Raw genomic sequence first — 25797 nt, 5'->3', positions numbered from 1 at the left:
ATTTCTTGTGACGCTATTGATCTTACTGGCTAAGAAAAATCAATTGCATACTTTCGATGGCTGAACAGAATTAGGCCACTAAAACAAAATCGTAAAAAACCATTTAGTAATTCTAAAAGAAGTTATTAAATTAATTTTAAAATTGGTATATTGTCAATATTAATAATCATTCGTAGATTATAAAATTTTATTTTGTCGCATTTCAAGAATATTGTATTATAATGATAGTTCCAATAAACCAAAGAAAGACATTTGATCAAGGGCATCCTGGTATAGTGGGAATAAAGTTTATGCCGATACTACGTTTTGGCAAATCTTGATCTGATGTTGAAGATTTCGTTAAGTGCTGCGAGAGTTGCCAGAAAGACCTCGAGCCAGAGAAATGTCAAGGCCACTTTCTGAAGTGTATTGGTTATTTTGCAAAGACGCCTTCACCAAATGTGTTGAAGTTGCAATTTTAACACATTAATTCGAAAAGTGTAATAAATAATCTGCGAAATTATTTCACTAGGTTAGGATTACTTCACATCGTTTCAGATAACTCTCGTTTAACTAGAACTGAATTCAAAGCTTATCTTTTTTAAAGCAACATAAAACATATTAGGTCGTCTAAATGCTGGTCTAAATTGAATGGGTTGGCTGAGCACTACATTCGTACGCATGGCCGGTCAGATGAGATTGGATATTATACATGATGGATAGAAAAAAAGACCACCGCAGGATGGCATGAATGGACGATAATTCAACGTAAAGGTAGTCCTTTGGTATAGTAAGAAACAAACATACCGACCAAAATTTATAAAACTTTACTTTAAAAATATATAAAGAAGTGAAAAATGTGTCCTTAGGCAGCCTTTCATATTTTCAACTGTAGAATAAACTAATTTAAATTTTATATTCTTAAAACATTTTTAATATTTAATTTAATATTGAGATAATAATAATATATTGTGAACTTTTGCATTCGTAGACAAAATGGCGCTTTAAATCAAAATTTTAAAATATAAATAAGGCAAACATTGAATATCTACATTACTAAATCTTAAATATATTATGTTTCTAAGAAAAATTAAAATAACACAAATTCTAGCATATTTTTGCATTAAAACAATATTTTTTATTAATTAGAATATTATATTATAATACTTACAAGAAAAATAATTACAATAAGGAAGTATGCATAATATAAATATTATTATTTATGGAGATTTTACTATTTGAGAGTCATATTTTTTAAAATATGGGTTAATTTTTGTTAAAAACAACTATTTATAATAAAATATGTATGTATTGTAATATAAACTAATCACAGATATATAAAACTTATTAAAGTCAGCGGAATATAAAATCTGAAGGATAAAAACACTGTATAAATGCGATGTTTTAAGTAGAACTAAAATGCATAAAAATAAAAAGCATGTTAGTTAATATACTAAAAAAAATCACATGTATATATTTATATATAATATTTAAAAAAAATATAAATAAAATTTTTAGTAATGAGATAGATTAATGTGAAAAAATTAATCATTCTCTTATTATAAAAATGAGCGTGTAATAAAGAATAAACAAACTTTGAATAAATAGTGCCGAGTAGCCTTTACAGATCATTATAATTAACTAGGTAGTTTTTTTTATTGATGAACAATAAATATTTAAAGAATAATTTAGAAATTAAATTTTGCATATTATTATTTAGGTATATAAATTTAAAATAAAAAAAAAATACTTAAAAAAAATTTGTGCATATTTTTGTGTGGCAAAATACGAAAAATTTGTTTTAATAGTTCAGTCACGCATATTTAAACTTCTAAATACTTGAGCCTTTTTTTTATATTAAAATAAATTCTGTAAAAAAAACAAATAAAAATGCGATTTTATCATTTTTTGGATTTTTTTTTCTTTTTGTCGGATGAAAGAATGGCCGTTTCTTTAACCTGATTGTAAATGCCGCGGTTTTTACCGTATCCTACCTTGGGTAGCCTTAAACAAGTTAATATATAAAATATATATACATATACACTTATTAATAATCTATTAATTTAATGTGTGGCTAGCAAAAACCATATTAGGCTGCATCCTAATTAGTTAGCATGGCCGATTAACATTAAAACGCTGTTTCCCTCTAATTAAGATGCAAAATTAGATATAGCATGTTGTTATATAAAAGTTAAGAAATATAAAAGCAATAGTAAAAATTTATAATGGAAAGAAAATATATGGTAAAAAAAAACATACTTGCCACCGTTTTCGTGCACCAGAAAGGGTAAAGAACGTGCAATCGCGGGTGCATTTGACGAATTACTACCACTTACGACATTATCATAAGGCGGGGGCGCGCCCTGCGGGATCGAGGAACGAGATGAGGCAACCGTGACTAATATGCGCTCTTTAATTTGCGGGTGCTGAGTCCGTTTAGCGTAATGATTATTGTGATTCGAAGAAGAGGACGCGCGAGCGGACAATAAATCATTAGAATTAGGTATCAAATTGTTTGAGCCATCTAAGTATTTGTTAAGTGAGATATTATTATCAGATCAAGAACTATATTTTATCATTACTTCTGCTATCCTTTTTGGTGGCCCTCCTCTGTTTTTCCTTTTGTTTTTTTATTTGTTTGTGATGCATTTGTTGAGCCTGTACTCCCACATTTTTGCCCTTGTATGCCAATGCCCGGTGCTTAGAAAGTTTATTGGCTTTAGCACCGAAATTCCTACCGTTCCTGTCGGTGTATACGATGCTGTTCTCGCTTAGGTGAGGCGCGGAGGGCTGAGGGGCGTGCCCTTGATGGTTGGAAGGGAAAACTCTTATCCTACTTATAGGGGGTAATTGGTCGGCGGAAGTTGAATGCTAAAACATTTATTATAATTACATTATATTTATATCTTCAATTACAAAATTTCAATTTTTAAAACATATAATAAAAATTATTTAAATAAAAGAAAATCAATGTTAACATAAATGAAGAATTTATATATATTTAAATATTACGTGCGGATTTGAAGATATTCTCCTGAGGGTGCTTGCTGAATGTAACACGTGGTGGCTAGTCTATATAAATTTAAGAAAAAACACTTTTTATTTTTAGCTTAATTAATAACTCATTTAAAGTTTCAGTCATAAAGAGGCTATTTGCGAAATAATAATAAAATTGGACAAAAAAATAATAAACGTATACGAAAAATTTTAATGTATTTTTAAAAAAAATTTAAACTCAATGTTCTATTAAATGATAGACTTTTATTACCAACTGCGTAACGATAATATTATTACCATTGAACTGCGTAACGATAACATTAATTTTAAATAAAACTATACTTTTATGCCATATTGATTTGAATTTGATTAAATAATAAATATATGAAACCAGACACTATTAAATTTTTTTTAGTTATAGACATGTGTTTAATAAAAAAAAGAAATAAGCATATTTATAGAAATGATTCTCCAATTTTTTTTTACAAAATAAGATTTTAATTAATGACTATTTTGTAATTAAACTATATTATTAAAATCAAATCAAATCAAGATACCTCATTTTGGGTTGCAGGTTTATTAGTATCTATGGTGAAGTCTTACATTTTACTAATTATAGGCTCTGAATCTGATCGATTATGATAGCAATTAATTTATGAAAAAACTATTTATAATAGATAACCCTTCAAGAAATACTAATAACTCAACTTAAGGAAAGTTTGAGGAAAACTTTGGAATTGAATAAAATATATTTAAAAATTAATAAAACAGGTAACTGAGGTAAAGAGTAGGATCACAGGTCAGCAAAATAAGGATTCAAGTTAATTAAAGGTATGGTATATAATAAAAACGTTTTTTTTATAAAATTAAATTATTTTGATTGATAACCTGTCATATCAGTTATTAAAATTTAATTTTAAAAAAATATCCAAAAATATTTTTTTAATGTTATACCCTTCTGATAGTATGAGCGGTCCGCGACATGGTATCACTAAAAGTACGAGCTGGCGGTCTTTTAGGGTTACTACTGGGCGTGTGGACGGCGCAACATTTGACGAAGAGACCCATGAATAACATCATACCTAGCGTTATCAGAGAGATGGCCCACCAATGTTCCTTGCAAATGTAAATTTATAGTCAACCTTTAACATTTCAAATCAAGCTTTATACAAAATCCAAGATTTCGAATTAAATATATAAAATTGCTTACTCCCTCAAAAATATATAGCCCCCGCCTTCACCCCATTATCTTTTCCCTCTCAACTTCCCCCCCCCCCGTACCTAGATGACAATCGTCAAGTTTAATTCGAGAATATATATATATTATTATATACCACGATCCAAGTCTTTAACACAGCGAAGGTCTTCGTGTTGAATACAAGATTTTTGAGCCTGGTTAAGGGTCCCTGGGGGTCTACTTCTCGGCATTTCAAAAATACGTCGCAATAGCCTAAGTAATTGTTGCAAGGAGACCCGGGTTTGAGGTTTATGCCATTCCCTTTATTTATAGCCCTGAGAGCCGGGTATTCGTGACTGCTTTTACACGTTTCTGGTTGGTCTTGAATTAATTTTACAAGATAAATAAGTTATTAGCTCAAAAAAATGAAAGAGTTATCTTTTACAAACTCTCCTTCTGTCTCAACATGTCGGGGGAGTGGTAACGTCTTTGTGCGGCAAATTAAGAATGTGTTTTCTTAAAGTCTGGGATAGAATAAGGCCCTCAACTTTTGGTAAAAAGTTAACTAAAGGGGTTGAAGTTGAAGGCCCTTTATAAAACAGTAACAAATGATGTATGCAAAGAATAATGTTCATAAGTTTAAAAAAATTCACATGTAAAAATTAATTTACTGATCTGCTGACAGGCTAATTGACAAAGTTTTTCCCTGTCCGGATTTTTGTTCTCTTTAGGGTATTTGATAAAACATTGTTCGAGATTAACTTTTTCGCATATCGAACCCAAACATTGCTATAATTATACCGTTTTTTTCGCATAAAAAAAATAGATTTAAATTGGTGGTGTAATTATGAGATGATAATAAAGCAATTATGAAATAGTTGATATGCAAAAATTAGAGATGTACCAATATATTTTATTGTATCGGGCTAATATTTCATTTTTAAAATCGATATTATAAAATTTTTTGATTGGATAAAATGGCGTCTTAATTTTTAAAATATTGCATATTATAAAAAAAAGATAAAAATTTAAAAAAAGTTATATATAATACCATTTATTTTTATAAATAAAATGATTAATTTAATTATAAATGATTTATCAATTAAATATTTTATATACTTTTAGATTATAATATATTTAATAAATGATTTGTAATGGTATAGTAACATTATAGATGTTTACTATTTAAAAGTATATGAGATGAGTAGATGTGTGCATTAAAAAATTAAAACGATTAGTATGCTTACAGAATACAAAATCAAATATGATATGGGATCGGAAATCGGCCGATATCAGATCGACCTCCAAAAAGTGGAATTAATATACCTCTAGCAATGGTTCAAAAAATTTTAAACTAATGGTATATAAACTAGTGTTGTTAACGGCTCGTTGAGTCGATTTTTAAAAAAGGCTAATTCAATATTTTAGCCAAAAAAATATTGCCTAAGCCTCGAGATTTCGCTAATTGATGTCTAGACCTTTTTGCCATTTATGAGCAAAAATCTTCAGGCTTGCGTAATATTATTGTAGATAAAATATTGAGTTAGCGGTTTTTAAAAATCGGCTCAAATCAAGCCGTTTAACAACACTAATATAAACAAAAAGAAGATATTAAATCTATGAAGGAAACAAAAAAGAAAGGGTAAAAAAATAAGCGAAATATATATTTGACTGACCCCTTGCCAACACACTTGAGTGTTATCGTTACATGCAGTGGTTCGGTTGTCTCTGTGGCGGGGATCGGGACATGAAGCTGACAAACCAGTGCAGAACGAATCCAAACTGCATTCTGTGTGCCGAGAACACATCACATTCGGCGTCATGTGCTTGCATTGCTTGGTACAGCATGGGCCTTCGCTAGGGCTTTACAATTAATTTTTATTGAATGATTGTGTTTCAAATTTTATTTAATTACAATAATTAATATAATATATTTATTAATTTTTTAATAAAATTTGAGTAGAACTGAACTACTTAATTTTAAATCTTAAAAAAAATCTAGGCGTAATACAATTACAAGTGTGGGATTTTAGAAAAAAACTGACGAGTAGTAGGAAAATGAAAGACATTTTCATATAATAATGCGATTCGAAAGTGTTATGCAGCCCCTAAGCGTGTTCAACAAAAAAAATTCATTTAGACTAACCTACACATGACCCCAGGTTTTTTCTTGCAGGAAGTGTTTAGGTCTTCGGTTCTGGGGTGACAACACATGATTTCCCCGTTCTCCTGACATTCTTCTAGGTAACCGCAATCGCACTCCTCTCCTTCCTCTCGCAGACCATTGCCGCAGAAAGCGCCATCATTTTCTGTATGGGGAGAACGAGTGAATATTTATAATTAGTTGTTCATTTTTAAAATTCAATGTAAATAGAACTTGAAACTTAATATTTCTAATAATTAAAAAATAACAACAGGGCTGTTGTCGTTTAAATGCAACGAATTAGTATTGATTAAAATTTATTCAAAAAGTTAAATAGAATTAATATAAACTGTAATTTAACATGGGTGTTCATTTCCTAAATTGCTCTATCAAACTTACTTTATTTCGGAACATTAAGTCCACAAAAAAAGCATAAATTTTATAAACTCGAAAAGTCCAAACAAAACGCTTTTTTCTAAGCGTGCATGTTTTTCAGAATTTTTTTTTTATATTTACAAACAAAGGATACTAATTTGTCGAATTAATTTTTCGTTTTCTATCAACGATTATATGGTGTCTAAAATTGGTAGCCGTATAACTTTTTTATACTTATATATAAAAAAATTAATTCGACAAATTATCCTTCGTTTAGAAATAAATAAAATTATCGTAAACATGCCTGAAAAAGCGCTTCGATCTTTAGGAATGTGGCCCAATTGTGAATTTAAAAAAAAAATATTTATAATCTATAAGGGTGTGTTATTGAATGCTTCGGAACAAAAAACACATGTATGGTTATGGTTATTAGTTTGATAAGTATCCAAGTTGAGTTAGTGCTAATATATTTTTTTTAAATTTCGAGATTTGAATCTACACTTGCAAATTATTAGTATTAATTTTTTTTAAGGACACACTCAATGTGAACAAGCCCATCCCTCTAAGTTAATTTTTTTAAAAAAAATTGATTTTAACTGATCAAGCAATTGACTTTCCCATATTTCTCGAAAATGATGGCATCGAGGATCTTGGACATGTTAACCTTGCTGCAAATACTGAATCTATCGTTGTTGGATTTATCACCGGAAGTGGCAGAAGAGAACATTATGTAATTCCCTTCCCGATCTCCGTAAGCCTGGCCCGGTCTGCACGGGGAAGGAAAATCGTGCTAAAAAATATATATTTTAAAATATATATCATCGTTAATATTTTGATTATATTTCGCGTTCTTAATATGGGGTGAATCCGAAATGCTCTTATTTTATTTAAGTAGAATGAAAATTACAGCAAAACTCCAAAAATATGTATATGCTAAAATTTTGGTGTTCCTGGCGGAAATAAATTCGGTGGCTCACCCCAATCTACTTACGCTTTAAAAAAAATTACATAATTAACAATGTTCGTCATTTTTAAAATGGGATTCGTGAAAAAATTGTCATCATTACAGGTGATCCCAAATTGTGACCAATCTCGTGAGCGAACGTTAAATGAGTGACGCGAGGAGAGACTTGAGCACCGTAATTGACCAAGGTTATGATCCCCGTATTGAGCGATTTGTAAATCGTACGCCTCTTGATTTGATTAAGGTCACTGTATGGTTTGAATGTCTCGCAAAGTCCACCCGATTCCCCTATACGTGGTAAAAAATAAAATTGGCAAAATTTTATAAAAAATCCAAAAATAATTTGAAATTTAATATATAAAAAATTTAGAAGCAAATTAAAAATATTACAATTTAATATAAAATAAAATATTTAGTAGTCTAGATCAAGCCCAGCCCGGGTATTTAAATTTTAGGCCGATTGTAAGTTTCATTATTTTTACATCCAGGCTCGGATTTTTTAAAATCTCGTTATTTTATAATAATTTTCTGCCACATTTTGTAAATTATTTGAAAAATGAAATTAAAAATATGAGCAGTCACTTAATATTAAACAATAATTATATGACTTTCAAACATTTACCAACTGATTAATATAAATTTTTTAAAAATTGGCCCAGCATGGCCTGGGTTTCATAAAGTTATCTTAGATCCTAAGCTCTGGGTATACATATCTTATTTAATAGTTTTAAATTTTCTGGTGAAAATATCCTTTTCCAAACAAAACGTTCAGGTAAAAATATAGTTATTTCGTTTCTTATATTTTGATTCTGCCGATGAATGCCCTAAACAAGGGAATTGCCTTGTGCTAATTGTAGCTGGTCTGGTTGTTAGCTTAATTTCTTAAACGCTAAGTATGACCTTAGCCTACGTAGATAAAGCAAAATTTAAAATCGCTTGTTTAAAGGAGATCTTATTTTATTTAAAAAAAATGCAAATTAGAACATTCTAATATTTAAGGTATCATCATATCGATTTCAATTATTTTTTAAAAAAAAAATGAAGTAAAATATTTGGTTGATCCTATTAGTGCGCCCATTTTTAAAGAAATGGTCTTTGTAGAGTATAGGAGGATCACTGTTACCAATACTAATTCTAAAATATTGGAATCAATTTAAAATATCAGGAGGACCAAAAAAATTGTAACCCAAAAAGAGAGGAAGTGGGAAGGGTTGGGATAGATGATTAATAAATTAAAACCTTTAAAAAATCGTGCAATACAAGATAAAAAATAATATTCTATTTCTTATTTTAAATTTTATAAGCTAATAATCATGATACTGAGTATACCTGGAAATCGTCATTAAACGGAGAAGAAAAATTATCAAGATATCCTCTAAAATCTTTATGTTAAAATTAAACCATCGATTTTTTTATGCCTAACTTTGACAGTGCATCTTGCATTTAATGAAACTATTTTACTTTGTGATTTTGTTCTTTTCTTTGAACTTGGACTTACTTTTAATTTAATAATCTAACAAACAATAAATTAAAATTTTTACATAAAATGTAGTACTTACTCTAAAATATAATAAAAATGATTCCATGAAAAATCATTTTCACAAAAAATGTTTTCATATCAAAAATAAATACTTATGTTTTAAATAGTTTAGATAAATTTTATATTTAATTTTAATATATAAATTTAAAAAAAAATAACATTTAAAATAAAAATTAATGAACCTTAAACCCTAAATTTAAAAAAGGGTTCGAGTTTGGTAAAATATCGAGGGTTCTGGTTCACAGCTCTGATCAAGAGGTACTCATACAAGCCAACCCCCCTCATAACTTTATGAAATCCCTATAACTCCGTAGATAATTGTTAAATATGCATGTGAAATATATTTATTCATCTAAAATTTAAGCGTCCAGGGTATTTTAACAAATCTCCTAACCTTATGGCACCATGTCTTTATTTTTAAAAAAATTCCATCTTTTTGAGACTACTCAGCTTAGAGGTTTAAGCCAATTTTTAGAGTAAAAGCTTATCTAAGCCATTATGGAGTTGTGTAGTTGGGGAATTAAGACACTTCCTAGGGGAAATAGGTAATTTGAATTTTAGATTACTATCAGGGGCGGCCACCCAAGCCAGGCCCAACGTGCCCCCTACAAAGTCCCTGTAAGTCCAAAGGTATGCCAAACAAAAATCGTCATGATTTTCGAGTGACCACAGATTTAGTACGTTGGTGACATCCAAATTGGGGTTGCAGTAACTACCTTGCCGTTGATCGGATACGTTGTCACAGTAAGTGGACTCTAAAACCTTAAATTTAAAAAAATTCAAACATATACTATACTCGTTAAAAACTTGAAAGGAATCATTTAAAACTTTTCTTCATTTGAATTATTTTAAGATTTAAAATAAATAAGTAAAACAAACTTTGATCCTTTGTACAACGAATTGGATACCTTTGACCTCACCGAAATCGGTGGAGCCGTAGATATGATTGACGGCCTTGATGTGGGAGGATATCATCGCTATGATTTCTTCTCTGACGCGTCTCCTAACGATATAATAAAATGCAGAAAGAAATTAGAAGAGAGTAAAAACGATTATTATAAAAATCTTAATTATATAGTGTTATGTAAAATAGCGTTACCACTAAACCCCCTATTGGGGTCTATACTTGAGAAGTTCTTCTGGAAGAACTACCCCCATGTCATCCAAAAAAATTGCTCCCTACTCTCTTAGAATCCTATACGTCGTTAGATATGAGATAAATTGCCCTTCAGGCAGGCACTATACCCTCCCCACAAGGTTTCTGTCTCGGTTTTCTTATGTTAAAACCCATAAAAAGTATCAATGGTTAATTAAATTTAATGTCTTTGAACCGACTTATGTTTCCTCTTATCTATATTTTACTTATTTTTTTTTAAAAAAAAGTTCTTTCTCTATTTTTCTATCGAAATTAGCAGTACAGTTGGATATATATTCCTGTTTTTAAAAAATAAAGACGAGTCCGAGTTTTATTCTATTTTGGATATTGTTGAACCTGTCTGTAGTGTCCAATTTCTTGATTATATGATTCCACAAGAAGGTATCGGTCTGTATAAAAAGAGAACACGTATTTTTTTCGGGAATTTCGGACCTTCTGACTCCTCTAGGGCGACGAGATTTTTGTTGAGAATTTACACGCGATAATTTTTCGTTTATATCGTGTGCCTAAAAAAAATACATATAAATCATCATTTTACCTAAAAGTATTCATGAGATTTCAAAAAATATAACCGTTAGGAAATAATATGTTAAAACTTTATGATGACGTGATGAGCTAGTTTTATTAGATGTCGGTAAAGCCCGAAAACTTGCAAAATATTTTTTACTAGTCGGATCGAGGTTTCAAATTTATTTTAAAGCTGTCTATTAGACAAAAAAATTTATACGAGTCTTGCAGGACAGTTTTCAAAAAAATTTTTGCAAACCGGGACGAAAACCTCTTTGAAAAATTTATGGGCCGGTTTGTAGTAATTTTCTGGGAAGCGGGCGGGGGAGGGTGGATAAATTTGATTGATTTTAATAATATTAACGAAAAATGGCAAATGTGCTACGGAGGAGTAAATTTACCGCTTCCCATCCCCTTGGTTATGTTGGCTTCGCCAATGACCAAATTCGAACAACAATATGAGGCTAGATTCTAACCCTTCATCATGGTATTTGAACCAATTAATAATTTAAAATAAAAGGATGAATTATTTTTTCTAACGTGAGATCTAGGATTGATTGAGTCAAGAGGTGTCGAATAGTGAGACATCATCCAGTTCCTGATACGTTTGTCGCTCAAACCACACCAAGAGTCATGAGAGTGGCTATAGTAAATGAAAGTCAAAATATAATTTGAAGACTTGCAACGAATTAGAACGAAACTGAGATGAAAATATGCTAAACCCATTTAAACAAGAAAGTATGGAAATGTTTTGTTAATTTTTTAAAATGTATTAAGATTAATTAGCAAGTGACTATAATAATGTTAAGAGAAATTTCACGTCCCGGCCCGGTCCGGGTTTGTAAAAAATAAAATAATTTTCAGCTCGGACCGGATTATTTAAAAAAATTATATTTCGGCCTGACTAGGGTTTTATACTTATACAAGGAAAAATTTCGGCCAATCCCCAGTATATAAAAATTTTTCTTTATGACACGGGTTTAAAAAAATTGGCCTGAGGAAATATATACTAATTCAGTATTTTTCGGTTAGGTTTACAGATAATTTGAAATAATTTAATATCGAATAACTTTTAATATTTATTCTAAAATGAAGATTATATTTTTCATTTAATAACAAGGGAATGTATATTTGTGTTCATTTTTGGCGAAGTGTATTTTCTTTTATAATGTATGTTTGATTGACAAAAATTATATTGATTAGTCTCAAAATTAATAATTATTTTATTTATCTAATAGAGTAAAGTTTTAAAGGCAAATTTAAATAATGTGGTTAGTTATTTTCTAATCATTTATAAAATATAATAATCTGCAGAAAAAATTACCTGTAATATATATAGTTAGATTTGATTATTGTAATATGTTGTAATTATTTAAAAGTAACTATTTCTTTCTTTCACTTAGTTTATGTAACTATTGAAAATAAAAATGAATTAGTCTATTAAATTAGTAATTATTTTATTTACCTAGTATAGTAGAGTATATAAGGCCAAAGTAAAATTAATATAATTAATGAATAATTTAAAAACAATTTTCGTGTCTATTATTAACTAGTTAACGAGAGATATAAATGGTTTTGAAATGGAAATTAAAATAAGAGTGAATGAATGTGAATATTTAAATATATTTATTTTTATATTATATATAATAGTCGAGTTTTAAAATACTCGGCGCGGTCCGGGTTTATAGGAGAAAAAATTTAGGCCAGTTAGGTGTTGAAAAAATCTTTAGGCTAGGCTTGGGTTTATTTTTTTAAAATTTATATGGCCCAGCCCTCTAATACCCGGGTCTGCAGGTCTGATAATTTTTATAGGCCTCTTGTGTAGTGCTGTTAAAAATTCAATTTGGGTATATTTTTAAAAATGCTTCGATTAAGATTTTAGATAAAGAAATATTATTTAAACCGAGATTTGGCAAATAGCAGTCTAAACCTTTCGGTCATCTAAGCAAAATCACCAGGCTTATGTAATATTATTTTGACTAAAATCTTAATCGGGTCGTTTTTAAAAATCGACCCAAATCATTTTATCCCTACTCTTGGGGGGAAAGGGGCTTCGTTTATATGAGATGAATGCAATTATACCAAAAAAATAATAAAAATTCAAAGTTTTTATGACTATATTTAGTTACTATAAAAACAAATACAAAATCAAAATATTTTATAAAAAAAATTACATATTTTGTATTTGTAGCAAATTTCATGATTAATTTATGAAATGAATGATTCATTGCAAAAAATTTTAAATCCGTAATTTTTGTTATATCCATTTTAAAAATAAATATATATCTAAAACAATCGCGCCCTTATCTTAATTTCTAAGGATAATAGTATTCCGTTTGGTTTTTTTTGGCCCAAGCTGGCTATCGGTCTATTGGCAAATTTTTATTTTAGATAATAGCCTCAATTAATGAATGGTTTTTAATAAATTTAATCTTATTTATAACGTGTTAAACCTAGTTTTGTTAAAAGGCTGGATTAGAGCCGATTTTTAAAAATGACTAACTCAATATTTTAGACAGAAAGGTATTATATGATTTAATTACGTTTACTATATGATGATTTTTAAAGTTTACTAAAGAAAAAGTATATGTATCTCCTAAGGGGTGATGCCATTAATATTTATGAATAAGAGTAGGGGAGACCGGGGTAAAACGATAGGCATTTTGCATATTTACCATAAAAATTTTAAACAAGAGTCAAACACAACAAATTATAGATCAATGTGTAGCCCCATCTCTCTTCTACAAGATAATAAAAAGTGTAGCCCTCTACCTATAATATTTTAGGAGCTATGATTAGTTATGTAAAACTACTCATTTTCGCCATTTTACCCTGGGTACAGGGTAAAATGGATAAGCACTAGGGTAAAGTGGTTAAAATAATATTTGACACATATTTATTGTTTTATTTAACAAATATTACAAATTTAAGATTTATTTATGATTTTTATTTAAAAACTAATCGATACAATAAGGACATGTAAAATAATTATCATAATTAGCACATTTAGAATGTGCCCATTCAAGGCACATTGTACATTTTAGCCATTCATCGCCCTCGCGACTATTTTTATAGTTTTTATTACAAATAACACATACACAATTATTTTTTGATATCTTTTTTTTTCTCTGAATTAATAATTTTTTTTTATAAGGTGTAGATGTTAATATTTCTGAATTCTTTTTTTTAGATATTTTATCCGATGAAATATTGAATAATTTTGGAATAGGTATTATAGATGAAGGATTGAATACTTTATTATAATTTTTTGAGCATGATGGTAACATATCATGATAAGGTTCATCAATATCATCTGGAACATTTTCGTTCAATAATATTGATAAATCACTATCATTATTTTGAGTCACTGTAATATTTTCATCATTATTTTCAAATTCAATATTTGAGTTAGCATTTGAATTATTACAGCAGATATAATCTTGTTCTGTAAATATATTTGGGTTTAAAGGAAATATGCCACTTGCTAAGAATCCATTTAATATATTATTTGATGTCACTGCCCTTGGTATTTCATTTTTTAACACTCCTGGAATATCATAAATCTGAAATTGTTGCCCCACATGATTTTTAGATTGAGCATTATTAAAATTATGAAATACAATATAATTTCAATTGAGCATTTTTATTAAAGTTACCAAATTAATAATATTTAGATTGAGCATTATTAAAATTATGAAATACAATATAATTTCAATTGAGCATTTTTATTAAAGTTACCAAATTAATAATATTTAGATTGAGCATTATTAAAATTATGAAATACAATATAATTTCAATTGAGCATTTTTATTAAAGTTACCAAATTAATATTGATATTTAGATTGAGCATTATTTAAATTATGAAATACAATATAATTTCAATTGAGCATTTTTATTAAAGTTACCAAATTAATATTGATATTTAAATTGAGTTATTAAAATTATGAAATACAATATAATACAAACAATATAATTTAATTACTTGTTTAGGCGTTAATCCCATAAATGACCTACTTGCTTCTAATATGTAGTCACACAATCTAGATTCTTCTTCATTTGTAAATATTTGTTTATGATGATCTGAACTTTTAATACCAATTTTACATCTCCTTCTCAACGTTGTATAAGGTATGTTAAATTTTTTAGCAGACAAATTTAATGAAGTATTATTTGTTATTTTATATTTTATGGCTTCATTTATTATATTTACATCTCTGTATATGGTTTTTCTTTTATAATTTCTCATTATTTGGTTGATACAATAAAAATTATAATAAATAAATTAATGAAAAATTAATGTGAATAATTTTATATTTTAACCGTTTTACCCATAACAGCTTTACCCCTAGGTGACATATATTATAAATATCGTTATTGCGTGACTTCTAATATAGCTAAAGATGTCAGATAAATTTTATTTTATAGCTAATACATTAAGGAACATGTGTGCCAAATTTTGAATCCTGAGGATATGTAAATTTTACTAAAAGCAAAATATACTAGAGAATGATTTTTATATTTTTTGGGTAAAAAACAGTTTTTTGACAAAATATATAAAACCAGGTAAGTTTTTTAAAAGATGAACATAGGTAAGAAATTAGATATAAAAATACATCTTCACACCAAATTTAAGGTCTTTATACTCAATGGTTAAAAAGTTATTCGCGTTAACATTGTTACCCCGTCAATCGCTTTACCCCGGTCTCCCCTAATTAGCAAAAGCAAGCTGATTAAATCTCGACTTAGAAGTGCGATTCTAAATAATCTAAGAATTATATCTATGGAAAAAAACTTTATTTGTAGAATTAGATATTTCAATGAAGAATTATTTTGTTGAGTATGAAAGTAAAATTTTGTGTAACAAATATAACATAACATTATAAAATCTATATAAAAAAAAATTTCTACTATAAAAAACATATAAAAATCAAACATAATAATATAAAAATCTTATTATAAACGGTTAAATATAATGGCCAACTATTTTTTAGTTGGGTTCCCAAAAAGGGACCAGTTATATTTGAACATATCAATTTGCACTTTTTGCCGTAGAAGGGGAAATTCTCTTGTTCATTAGTAAATGTCATGATTTTTGAGTATAAAAGTTTTAAAAATTTGTATGTTAAAGGAGGAAAATGTCCGTTTGTTGATAATATGATTGGAGTGAATATGTAGTTTGATAATTTTAAATATTTTTTTATTTTCCATGTTTCGTTTAGTGAAGGATTCGAATTTTTGTCTGACGGGAAAGAAGAGACACACACGAATTTAAAATAAGATACAATTTTTTTTAGTTTCACTCAGCTCTTTTTTTTTAATTAAAAAAAAATGATATGAAAATGAAAAATAAAAATTTTCCATCTCTTGATTGTATCAAAACTTTTTAAAATTCGTTTTATAATCGTGAAAATTAATCAAGCTAAGAAGGAAGGTAATATGTAATTAATATCTTTAGGCCTCGGGCCAGGTCTATATTTTATTGATGTTACTGCTGGCCCGGCCCGCGATCCTGTCCTATAGGACTCGATTCTATACATCGTTGACAGAACTGAATATCATTGTACAAAAACTATATTTTCATTTCTTTTTTTCCCCTTTCTTCTTACAAAATTTAAATTATATCCAATCAATAAATATTTTAATATAAAGTAAATTATATGCTAATAAAATTCCGACATTGTACAATTGTTGTAATATAATTATAGCCCAATATATTTATTACCAAATTGTCTCATGATTCCCCCACCCATCTAGAGTGTTTAAAATTAAGTTTATAAATAGTTAGATAGCTCAATAATTTGTTTGTACGCGTAATAATTTATTCTATAAAAATTTATATAATGTATACTCCAATTCGTGTTTATTTGTATCTAGCTTAAAATAAGCTACTCCATTTATATATATATATATTTTTTTTTTAAATCTCAAGGTAAATATTTTTTTGAGATAATATTTTATATTATTGAATATGATTAATGAATTAGAAAAATAAGAAGAAAAGAAAATTTCAGTTTTTTTTTGAATCGCTTTCAAGAAATTAAAATATTCTTCTATTATTAAGAAAAGTTTATAAATAATATAAGAAATTAGGAATAATATTTAAAATTAAATAAAAATTGTGGTAACACATTATAAATCAGAATCAGGCAGTATGAGTGTATTATTATATAATAGTTTTAGAAATGTAAGAGAGCTCAGTTATTTATTAAAAGCTTTATTTAAATGATCAAAACGAAATTCGGGAGAGGACAAGAAAAAAAGAGGTCTAGAAATAAAAACTTCTGAAAATTGAAAAACCTGGCTCTTCGGTAAAATGAAAAGGATACCGTAGGGCTCAGTATTTAGGGGTAGTGTGTTACTTATTTTCCATCATAAATATGTATGAGATGGTAATAGGTCCTTTCTTTCACTTTCTGAGATCAAAATCTGGAAAAAGATAAGGGTCGTGCTGATATATAGGATAAATAATATTTAGCAAATGATTTGATGACTGTATATCTATATCAGATTTCGTACTCAAAATATTTTGGATATTTAGTTTCAAAAGTTGATCAAATAAGTTAAATAATATAAAATTTTAAACTTTTGCATCCCCCTCATTCATAATTAGCGCGAATTAGCGGCCAAGAAAAATACAGAATATTCTATGAGTGGTTCACATAATATCAATTTTCGAATTTTTTTACAATTCCTTGTTACTGAGGTGCTTTGGGCACATTCAACGAAAGTTGATTGGGTTAAGAAATGCATTTCAATGGAAGCAATGGGATCGAGGCCTCCAAGAGGACCAACGATGAGGTGGATAAAAGATAAAGGATGGCATGAGAATAATAAGTCCAAATAGCGATGTCTAGGACGGTAAAAGTGGAAAAAAGGATCAGAAGGGAAACTGGCTTACCCGGAACTAAGAAAATCGCCATTATACGAGAAAGAAGTTAGCGGTATACAATCATTATGTAATGAAAAATTATGGATTTCAAATTATTTTTTTTTAAAAAAGAGAGGGGACTAATTTGACCCTAAACAACTTAAAAATTTCAAAAACTATTAAATAAATAATTAATCTTGGATATATATAGCTTTTAGTTTATTTTTTTTTGAGTTACCAAGAATGTAAAACTCGTGGGGTCGTCAAGATCCCATTTTATTATAACAATAATATTCCATACCTTATGGTTAATATATCAAATTTTATTTATTTGCCCATTTATAATTATTTTAATAAATTATAACTAATTTTTTTTTAAATAAGCCTAAAATTTGTAATCCGGGGAACTAGTGTTGTTAAATGGCTCTATTAAGTCGATTTTTAAAAAAAGGCCAACTCATTTTAGTAGCAAGCCTCAATTAGCTAATAAATGCCCAAACCTTTGTGCCATGATGAGCAAAATATTCAGGCTTGCGTTATATTTTTTCTGGATAAAATATTGAGTTAGCCGTTTTTAAAAATCGGCTCAAATCGAACTGTTTACCAACATGACGGGGAACCCATACAGAATCTGAATAAATAAAGCGATATGACTATATTCCCTTATTATTTATTGAACATAATAAATTTGTCATCCGAATCAAAATCGTTCTCAAAAAATGTGAAATGGGTTAAACTTTATGATTATCTTGACCAATTTTGATTGAATAATATCTGTTGCCATTTTTAAATATTTATGTATTTTGCAATTTGACGGCGCCAACTATTCAGGTTAGTTTATATATTAGTTCTCAATTACCTAACCCCTGAACCTTTATTTTTTTTAAATGAACAAGCAAATAGATTTGCGAGCACGGCTTCTAAAATAAAATAACACGGTAAATTTATATTATATCGATAAACCAGTTGAAAATCGGGTGATGGCATATTTCTTTGAAACCATTTATAAATAGAGCCAAAATTATTTCGAATTTATCAAATTTTTTTAAGAATTCATGTCTGGGACTGAAAAGAGGTAAAACTACAGATTCTCTTATTGAAGCTATTGCTTTTTTCTCTCATATCTCACGAGTTTAAAATATATGTAAAAATACCAAGGATCACATCCTATAAAAATAAATGAAATAAACAATTGTTCAATTTGAATATTAAATAAGATTAGTCTTATAAGTTTTTAAGCAACAATTTTTATTTTATATATATTTCTCGTATATAACCTCACCCTACTAGTCCACATGAGGTATTCGCTTATATACTATAGCTACTAGTCCAGAAAAAAACAACTAAATGATAATTCAATCAAATATGATTTTACTATTTATTAATAAAATACTAATTTAACCTTAAACACATTCATTTTTGGGAAAAATATATTCCTATCACTGGGATTCAATGTTGAACCAGCAAATTAAAAATATAAGAAAAATAGAGAAGTATATATTGATTTAAATGAATGAGTTTTTATATATATTTTTCATATCAATAATCTAAATTAATTTAATTTATACTGTCATTGAAATTTTTTAAGTATTAAAATTAGACTTAATTTTTTTTTGGTATCTTTTATAATTAAGGCCAGTCAATTATTTTAAATTTTAAAAATTTATTTTGTTTTTCTTTTAGGTTCATTATCTTCAAAAATAATTAAAACTAAAATTAGTCAATTATGAATGAGCCACGAATCCCTGGTGGATTAACTTTATATTCTAAAAATGATATCATAATATATAATAAAAATTTACTCGTCTCCTTCCATCTCTATCTTTAAACCACTATTATTATGATATATTGATTTTTGTGTGATTGACTCATCTGTCATGGAGTTGGGCGTCGTTTTATGGAGGGCAAAATGATCTTTCATATGATTTTCAGAATAAATGACGGAATGAAAATCGTTCAATTCATTGCCTGGATAAATTCGTTGAACGTACATGGAGGTGATAGGCTTCGTTCGATTGTTAGCGTTATGCATCGAATTGTCGAAATAAGATGGAGCATGAATATGATGACCTGAACCAATCGCAATGGGGGAGGTAATAATTCTGCCTTCGAAATAACCGTCCAATAAGTTTCCCTCTACGTGAGAATAGGGGTCTCCTACAAATTATCATTATTTCAATATAAGTTAGATTTAAGTTATTTCTCTTCCTCCTCCCCTCGTTTACAAAACTAAAACTATTTTGTGACGCATTTCACTCTAAAATTAATTCTAAAAATATTTAAAGTGAATATAAACGATAGGAATTAACTATTTAGTAGGCCGATGTTAAAATGCAAGGTATTTTACATGAGTAAATTTAACGAAAAGAGGTGTGCACTTATTTACCAATTACAATGCAATTTTCTAAATCAGTTTCATTTAACGAATGTGTATAAACACCCGTTTTTTAAATTTTATTTCAAAAGTTCCAATTATGAATTAAATACGTGATAAATTTGTATCTACTTAGTATAGCGAGTTTTTTTAAAAAGTGTTAAAACATAAAAATCTCGCATTCATCATCGTGGCTTCTCATCCCCTACCCCCGATTCGAAGACTTCGAGAATAAGAACCGCGCCCTAGCGACAAAAACTATAATTATTCACTCAGCTAATTTTTATTATTATAAGTAATATTTCGCCTTTTTTTACCTTTGACGATCCCGGTATATAACCAACGAACGTATTCTACCGAGTTGTGTAATGTTTCGTTACCGAAACCGGAAACTGTGATTATTTGTAAATTGGGGGCCATTTCTTGATAGCTCGCTTCGAGTAATAACTCGAAGTTTCTGGTAATAGATAATATTATAATAAAATTTTAAATGAAGATACTCATAAATTGAAAAATAATATTTTTCACTTGAAAATAATTTATTGGCACAAATATAAAACTTTGCGGTAACTCAGGCTGAAATTTTTTTTATGCCGATTAAAAATTTCGAAAAAAAAATTAAACTATAAAATAAATTCATCTATATTTTTAAAGGTATCATAATATACTATCAGCCAAGGTTATATAAGGAAAAATTATAATCTAATAATATTACAGTTTAGTCTAATACATAAGCAGCTGGGGGATGGGGGTGGTATATATTTCAAGATTGCCGACTTCAAACAAACGATGAGTCATACTAATATTTAACGATAGATGTAGACGTAGAATAAATATATATATGAAAAAAAATTGTATATTTTATAGAATCGAAATCTGGGTGCAAAAGGTTGAATCATAAAGAAGTAAAATCAACGATTAAAAGTTGTAATATTATATATTAGCCCTTGTTTTCGCGCGCACATACATTTTGTAAAAATAATGCTTTTTTTTATTGATGTGCAAATAAAATAGGCGAATTCCTGCTAAGATACTCACGTGTTTATATTGTTTACAAAAATTTGAGTAAATAGACAAGAAAGGGCTTAGGCAAAAAAAATTCCCCAAATAAAATTATAACTAAATGCCTCGTTTTCTAAGATAAACATTAGATTCTTGAATTAAATTAGTAATTTATGTTTTATATTTTATAAATAATTTAAGCAGAGTTTTTAATTCACATCAACCACCAAATTCCTTCATTTTTATTTTAAATTTTAGTGGCTAAATTTTCATATGTAATTAAATATAAATACTTATTAATATTATAATTTATTTTATAAAGAATATTATGTCAATTGTATATTTAATTCAGCTGAAGATGAGTAAAGCCTGCTTTGGCTTTAATATGAAACTTTTTGACACCAATGAAGAAAACTAAGGGTACAAAGTTTACACTTTGTAAGTGTAAATTGTGTCCCAACTCAAATATTTTAACCTCAATTGTGAAATAAACATGGGCATCCTCCTAACTGTGTAGCTATTTTTAAGGGAAAAATGGGATATCTATTTAAACCGGTTATAACATGATGAAACTCTTTCCATAACTCCATAAAATTAATAGAGTTATGGAATTCGTAAGTTCTTTCGATTTTAGAGCGAGAAGAAAATATGCATTTGGGAAACCTAACTCCCACGATAACAATATCTAAAAATGGCTTTAAATAATTTTATTTTGAGAGTCAATTATTAATTCTCCAAGATAATGATAAAGTTGAAGTATTGTTCACAATTTATATTTTGATAATTTATTTCAATTGAATATATATATTATCAGCAATAATTCAGCACTATTTAAATCAGATAGGCCCTCGTAAAATTAGATATCAGAGAAGGAAGGAAGCTTGAACTTATTTCCTGTTTTAGAAAAGATCTTGACAAAGAAAAGGCAGACATAATTCCTTTAAAAAACAACACATGTACAGATTATTTTCTAATAAAGATAAAAAAAAATTGGATGAGGATCTACTGAAGATTTATTTTACGATGAACTTTCTTTTTTCAAAATAAAGATTATTCTTTAATTTATAATAAATTCTTCCAATTTAAAATTTTATTTGTCCAATATAATACAACCCTCCCATCTTCTGCGCCAGTTGAACGTGTGTTTAGCATAGCGAAAGCTGTGTTTAGCACTAAGCACTCTTGTTTATCTGATCATAATTTTAAAAATTAATTGTTAAAAATAAATAAAATATTATTAAAAAAAAATATCTCATCTTATAATATTATTTTTGTATTATTTTATTTGTAAATTATATATAAAATATATTATTATAAAAGATGTCTTATTTTTGCAACTTTTTTCAGACGTAACGAGTAACGCATTTCTTTTTTGAAGTAACGTTTACAGCACTAAATTTTATAGTAATAATATGAAATATATTATTTATTTTATTTTTGAATTTTTTACATTTATTAAAAACCTGCAGATACCATTTGCACGGCCCCACCCCGACAGGCCCCGGATTTTATTAAAATATATTCCATTTATTTTTAATTTTTATAGCTAATAACGATGATTTAAAATAATTTGTTTTAAAATAAATGGCCTGGCCCGGGTATTATTATTTTTTTTGGGGGGGGGGGGGGGCTTTATATTTTTTTTAAAATTTATAATTATTTTAGCCTACTTAATAAATATCAAAATTTGAGTGACACCTAACAGTTTTAACATATAGATGAGCTATGCCCTACCTAACAATTTGAGTTATTTCTTCTTCTCCATCTTATAAGATGATATGTTTATTTTCTACTTTTTCTCCCTTTCTTTAATTCCCTTATGATACGTAATGAATTTTAAGTAAGGTTAGATATGCGAATTTCTTTTTCGTCAAGGAAGGGAATTGGGGAAAATCAAACTTGTTGTATAATGTCGACTTTGAATAAATTATTTCAAAATATGACAAAAAAAAATTAATCATAACTCTTTTTTTTTCAATTCAAATGAAGATCAAGGAATTTTTTTTAAAAAAAGTTAATTAAATTTAAACAAAATAATGAGTCTATGGAAATGTGCATTCGTTTAGCCTTCGTATAATAATTATTTTTAATAATTGTTGTATAAAATAATATTTATTCATAATTCGGTATTAATATATTTTGTTTGACAAAATAGGTATCGCAATGTCTAACAGATAAAATATTTTATTAACATTTGTTTTCCCCAACAAAAAAAATGCACGGTTTTTTTGAAAAATAAATAAATTTTATCGATTGTTGGGTTCAATTTCATGCTGTTGTTTTTTTTGTGTAAATCCTAGTATGCCAATTCTGGTGAAAAAAATTCCTTCGTTTTTTATAAACATACCACGTGATAGGATTATGAACGTGGCTGCATAACCCAGTTTTAAAAATATAGGGGTTATATGGTCGCCCTAAAAGACTGTATGTATTAAAGCCCCATATGTATATTTAATATTGTAACCATATTTATACAATGTTAGGTTTTGATTGATTCCGAACCCGTAAATGATAAAACATCCATGATTCCGAAGGGGCATAGAATCCCATGAATAAAAGAGTTCTACTATAAAGCTTGACATCATTAAAATTTGATTTTATTTCTACTAATCAGGTCATTTTATAATTTAAAAATTATGTTTAAGTATTATTTTATATAAATTTATGTAACTAAAGCAGTTTCCAAATTTTAGCACCCCTGTTGTTCTTATATTTTTGGAGATATCAAGGGTCAAAGTATAAATAATTATCAATTTTTATGACAGAATTATAATATCACAAATAAAATGTATACATTCTATTTTTAAAATATTTTAATTTAATAATCAATTTAAAAATCTAAGCTGGGCTTTACAAAACTAGGATTAGGACTTGAAAATGGGAAAATAAACTAATATGGGATAAGTTCCCACTTTCAGCTAAATTTAAACAGGTCATTCCATCTATTCAATGCCCCAAAAAACATAAAGTAGAATTAGGCCAAATTTGAGGTTGATGAAACCCAACCCAGGATTTATACAATACAAATTTTGTCAAATATTTTGGTCTGAGTCTGAGTTTGTTTCTTATATTTAGGCTAATTTATGAATTCTTGTATCATAAAAATTTTTTACTGGCCAAACAACCTGTACAAATTATTTTACAGGCTGGGTTAGTCCAAAACCCTTTTTAAAATTTTAATAGAACATAGTAGTGCTTACAATTTTGTTCAAATAAGGACAATGAGGCATGTATTTAAATGTTTTATGTCTTTATATTATTATTATAACTTTGGCTGTGAATGCCTACTTGTTATGTTTGAGAGTTAATATATGTTCAATCAATCCTGCTTTGTCAAAAAATATGGACAAAAAAATAAATTATAATAAGAATTGACAAAATAAATAAAATTTTTAATATAAGACCTATTCTATATAGTAAGTGTATATCGGTGTGATGGGACAATCGGGTATTTTCAAAAGCAAGTAAATAATAGGTAAAATTTATATTGTCTGCTTAATTAGGCAAAATGATTTTCCTTGCTATTAGAGATCTAGAATGTCTGACCCAAAATTATTTATTTTATGGCTGGGCAAAAAAAAACAGCATGGGGTGGGCAATTTTTTTCTTTCTATTTTATGAATTCTGATGCTTCATAGAAATGATAATCGATAAAGTATAGTGTTATAATTTAATCCATTTACCAAGATTATAAATAGTTGTTTATTTTGGTGTTCAACATATTTTTGTTTAGGCCTTGTATTTAAAAAAAGATTTAAAAACTGAGCCTAGTAAAAAAAATTAAAAATGGGCTAGGCCAGGCATTAATCATATTCCAACTAAATAAGGCTTTAAATTTTGCAATTCACACACTTCGAAGTGCTATAGATTATAAATTTTACTTACTATTTGTTTGGTTTCGAAAAAAATACAGTAATGTGTCTCATTGCTTGAGTGATAAATGCTTACTATAAATGAGTCTTAACTCTTAAATTTTTTTATAAAAAACATAATAAAGGATATTTCACTAACCATAAGTTTATCATGACATTCTATTCTTCACCATATACAAATATAACTATAAAATATATTTTTATCAATTTTTCCACTATTTTTTTTTACCCTCTAGCAATGTCTAAATAAGGTAAATCACATGGATGACCCTATCTATGTATAATTAAACATTCTATAAATTATATTTAAAAAAACTAGTGTTCATAACTGATTCACGATACTGAAAATAATTCAAAAATGTTAGTGAATTTATGGCAAAAACTTAAAAAATTTGTTAATTTATAATAAAAAATCAATTCATTCTTTTAATATGTTAAAATATTTAAGATAATTTATAATACTTTCCAAATGCCTCAAATTTTAATTTGTGATATTGAGAATTATAGCCATCCAAGTGTGAAAAATATGAATTTCCATTAATATCTCTTTTAATTCTTGAAGAAATAGGCAGTTTTTCATAATTTAACCTCTCGTAGTAGGTAGAATAACTTAGAATATTATTACTTAGCACCTTTGCAGCAAAATGTAGAAATTCTAAATATAAGATAAACTTTTATTAATAAAAAAAACTAAATACCCACCCAATATAAGAAGTCCATATAAAAATAACATTTCATTATCTTTTTATTACAATACATTCATTAAATAATATTAAATGCCTCATAAAACAATCACAAATTTTTTGTAATACTGCAAAAATCAGAAGATTGAAAACCTGTCAA

At 27.7% G+C, this 25797-nt stretch overlaps 1 protein-coding gene across 1 annotated transcript; it reads right to left on the bottom strand.

The window, feature by feature from the left end:
• Positions 1-1725: 1725 nt before the first annotated feature.
• Positions 1726-25548, bottom strand: LOC135929043 (disintegrin and metalloproteinase domain-containing protein 10-like). Its single transcript, XM_065465533.1, has 18 exons — positions 25417-25548; positions 20398-20537; positions 19509-19863; positions 11379-11481; positions 10668-10837; positions 10055-10178; positions 9742-9937; positions 7739-7923; positions 7269-7461; positions 6300-6462; positions 5830-6016; positions 4825-4942; positions 4311-4534; positions 3931-4092; positions 2992-3051; positions 2562-2850; positions 2239-2503; positions 1726-1983 (listed from the first exon to the last, which is right to left on the bottom strand). The coding sequence occupies exons 2-18, from the start codon at positions 20498-20500 to the stop codon at positions 1881-1883; spliced, it is 3000 nt and encodes a 999-aa protein (XP_065321605.1). The 5' UTR covers positions 20501-20537; positions 25417-25548; the 3' UTR covers positions 1726-1880.
• Between the last annotated feature and the right edge of the window lie 249 nt (positions 25549-25797).

The sequence above is a fragment of the Gordionus sp. m RMFG-2023 genome, chromosome 4 (assembly GCF_954871325.1).
Source record: "Gordionus sp. m RMFG-2023 chromosome 4, tfGorSpeb1-WG-v2, whole genome shotgun sequence".
Classification (NCBI taxonomy): domain Eukaryota; kingdom Metazoa; phylum Nematomorpha; class Gordioida; order Chordodea; family Parachordodidae; genus Gordionus; species Gordionus sp. m RMFG-2023.
Note: the sequence above shows the minus strand (reverse complement) of the source record. Positions and strands in the feature narration are given on the sequence as shown.

Bases quoted from the DNA above. Each gene is read 5' to 3' on its own strand.
- LOC135929043 (XM_065465533.1), bottom strand. From the start codon at position 20,500: ATGGCCCCCAATTTACAAATAATCACAGTTTCCGGTTTCGGTAACGAA. The intron at 10,838-11,378 runs GTTAGAAAAAAT...TATTTTTTTTAG, and splicing joins CAATCAATCCTAGATCTCAC to GCACACGATATAAACGAAAA. The intron at 4,093-4,310 runs GTATATAATAAT...TACATTTGCAAG, and splicing joins TGTTAAAGACTTGGATCGTG to GAACATTGGTGGGCCATCTC.